Raw genomic sequence first — 2,453 nt, 5'->3', positions numbered from 1 at the left:
TACTGTCTAGACAGTTCATACACAGGACGAATAGTAGAGGGGAAAAGACCCCACCTTGTGGCACGCCCGCTTTCACAAATTGCGGCTTTGAGTGGAAGTTACCCCACTTGACAGCCTGCTGCCTGCCATCTAGGTAGCTGGAGACTGAGAGCCAGATGTGCTGTGAGATGCCAAGACCTTTGAGTGATTGTAAGAGCTGGCAATGGTCGATGGTGTCAAATGCCCGAGTGAAATCTATAAACGAGGCATGTACGTCTAATTTAGGGTGGGCATCAACAGTGTCGTGCCATCCTTGGATGATGTGCAGCAGAGCTGAGAGAGTAGATCTGTTTTTCATGAAGCCATGCTGTGAGATGTGTATTTTGCCCTCGGTTTCCTGTAGTAGTATGTCCCTCAGGATCCCCTCATACACCTTTCCAATACTGCTTAGAAGGGAGATTTGGCGGTAGTCCTGAGGGAATGAGGGGTTACTTCTCTTAGGTACAGCACAGACCAGGGAGTCCTTCCATTGTGTGGGAAAGTCACTTTCTTTTAGATAGCTATTAAAGAGGTGGCTCAGCACCGGGCCAAGCTCTTCGTTATAAGTCTTCAGAAGCCAGGTGGGAACCTCGTCTTTGCCAGCTGATTTTCTACCTTGCGGAGAAACATCTTCACTTGTGTGCGTGTGCGTGTGTGTGTGTGTGTGTGTGTGCGTGTGTGTGTGTGTGTGTGTGTGTGTGTGTGTGTGTGTTTGTGTGTGAAAGAGAATGTGTGTGTTCAAAAGAGGGGTGGTGGGGGAGGGGGGGATCTCAAAATTCAGAGTGGCAGGGACAGAGTATAGAGTGGGCTGCCCCTACCATCCTGCATTTCAGAAATTCACATACATACATACATACATACATACATACATACATACATACATACATGTGGTCGCAGCTATTGCGAATTGCCACTTGTTTTACCCTCTATTGGCTTGTCTGATGTTCTAGGTCATTGTGGGAATCCTGGCCTTCATTATCGGAGTGCTGACGCTGATGCTGCCTGAGACCCTGGGCCAGCCTCTGACCACCACCTTGGAGGAGGCTGAAGCTCTGGGACGCAAGCCCAGCAAGAAGAGCTCAGGCCTGGGCAGTAAAGATGCTGAGGATGGGTTGGAGATGAAACCGCACGAAGCCAAGGTCTGAGAGAAGACCAGAGATATCGAGAGAACTATCGAAAGATGGGAGGAAATGAGAGGAAGAGACAGCTGCCAAAGACAGTACTGAAAATCACAGTAACATCGCTGATGGACTGTTGGGGAAAAACAAACAGTAATAATTTAAAGAACATAACTTTAGCAGGACCTTTTCTAATGACAAGTTCGTTGGCATTTGTTCTGCAAAGTGACCAATAGATTGGTGCTCAAATGGCCTCTTGAGACACAGACACCATGCAATCAAACCAACCCGTTTTCACTCCCAGTTCCAACTGGTCAAATACTAATACTGCCGTTCGGTCAGGGACCCTTGCCGTCAGTATGCTGACAAGAAAGGTCAAAGGTCGCCTTTCTCCTCACAAATCAACATTGGGGGCTTAATGCGGGCAAGACGATAGTCACGTGTTTAGTCTTGTGACGACAGTACCCTGTCTCGTCAGACATCCAAGGCGACCGCTAGAGGGCACCAGTAACGACAGTCTGATGGTGAAGTAGGTCGCTGGCGCCTGCAAAGGGAGAAAGGGTGGGATCGGTGTAAGTGTGTGGCGTCCTCGTCTTGCAAGCGAGAGAGCACGTGTTTGACTCCTGAGCGTGCCGACGTGTTTTTACTTTCGTTTTTAACACAATGAAACATAACCCTAACCCAAACCGTAACCCAAACCCTAACCCAAACCGTAACCAAGTTGCTTTCGTTGCCTAAACCCAACCGAGTTTGTTTTAGTTGCCTAAAGTTAATCAACGCCGTGACAGCCGACGTGTCTTTTAATTAACGGAATGTAACTGGAACAGAAATGATGAAAACGGGCTACCCCCCACATGTTATAACATGACGGCGAGGCGTCCTGACCAAACGTCAGTATTTGACCAGTCTGCTGATTAAACTAGTGCATGAATTTAATGACATACTGTAGACAATCATTGCTGCATATATGAATTTAAAATGACATACTAATCATTGGTGCTTATATGTGTATGTTGTGTCCTAGGAAACATGAGGGATATCATATTACAGTGAAGGAAGTCAGCATTTGTGTGAGAGATACAATAGCCAAGTGATGCACTTCCTAGAGTGCAGCACATGGCTAAGTCGCACTTTCCATAGCATTATCGCATATATTCATCTTTCTAAGTCAGACGGAATGTTATTCCACACACACACACACACACACACACACACACACACACACACACACACACACACACACACACACACACACACACAGTCACACACACACACACACACATACACACACACACACACACACACACACACACACAC

The 2,453-nt window shown here is 47.1% G+C and overlaps 1 protein-coding gene across 1 annotated transcript in view; it reads left to right on the top strand.

Annotated features, from left to right (window-relative positions):
• slc22a16 (solute carrier family 22 member 16) overlaps positions 1 to 1,279 on the top strand; it is a 32,823-nt gene extending 31,544 nt beyond the window's left edge. Inside the window, exon 8 of the mRNA XM_083642621.1 lies at positions 969 to 1,279. Coding sequence (XP_083498747.1) covers positions 969 to 1,163 — 195 coding nt within the window. The 3' untranslated portion in view covers positions 1,164 to 1,279. The remainder of the gene's footprint in view (positions 1 to 968) is intronic.
• Positions 1,280 to 2,453: the final 1,174 nt, after the last annotated feature.

This window comes from Poromitra crassiceps, assembly GCF_964638095.1.
Source record: "Poromitra crassiceps genome assembly, chromosome: 9".
In the NCBI taxonomy this organism is placed as follows: domain Eukaryota; kingdom Metazoa; phylum Chordata; class Actinopteri; order Beryciformes; family Melamphaidae; genus Poromitra; species Poromitra crassiceps.
Note: the sequence above shows the minus strand (reverse complement) of the source record. Positions and strands in the feature narration are given on the sequence as shown.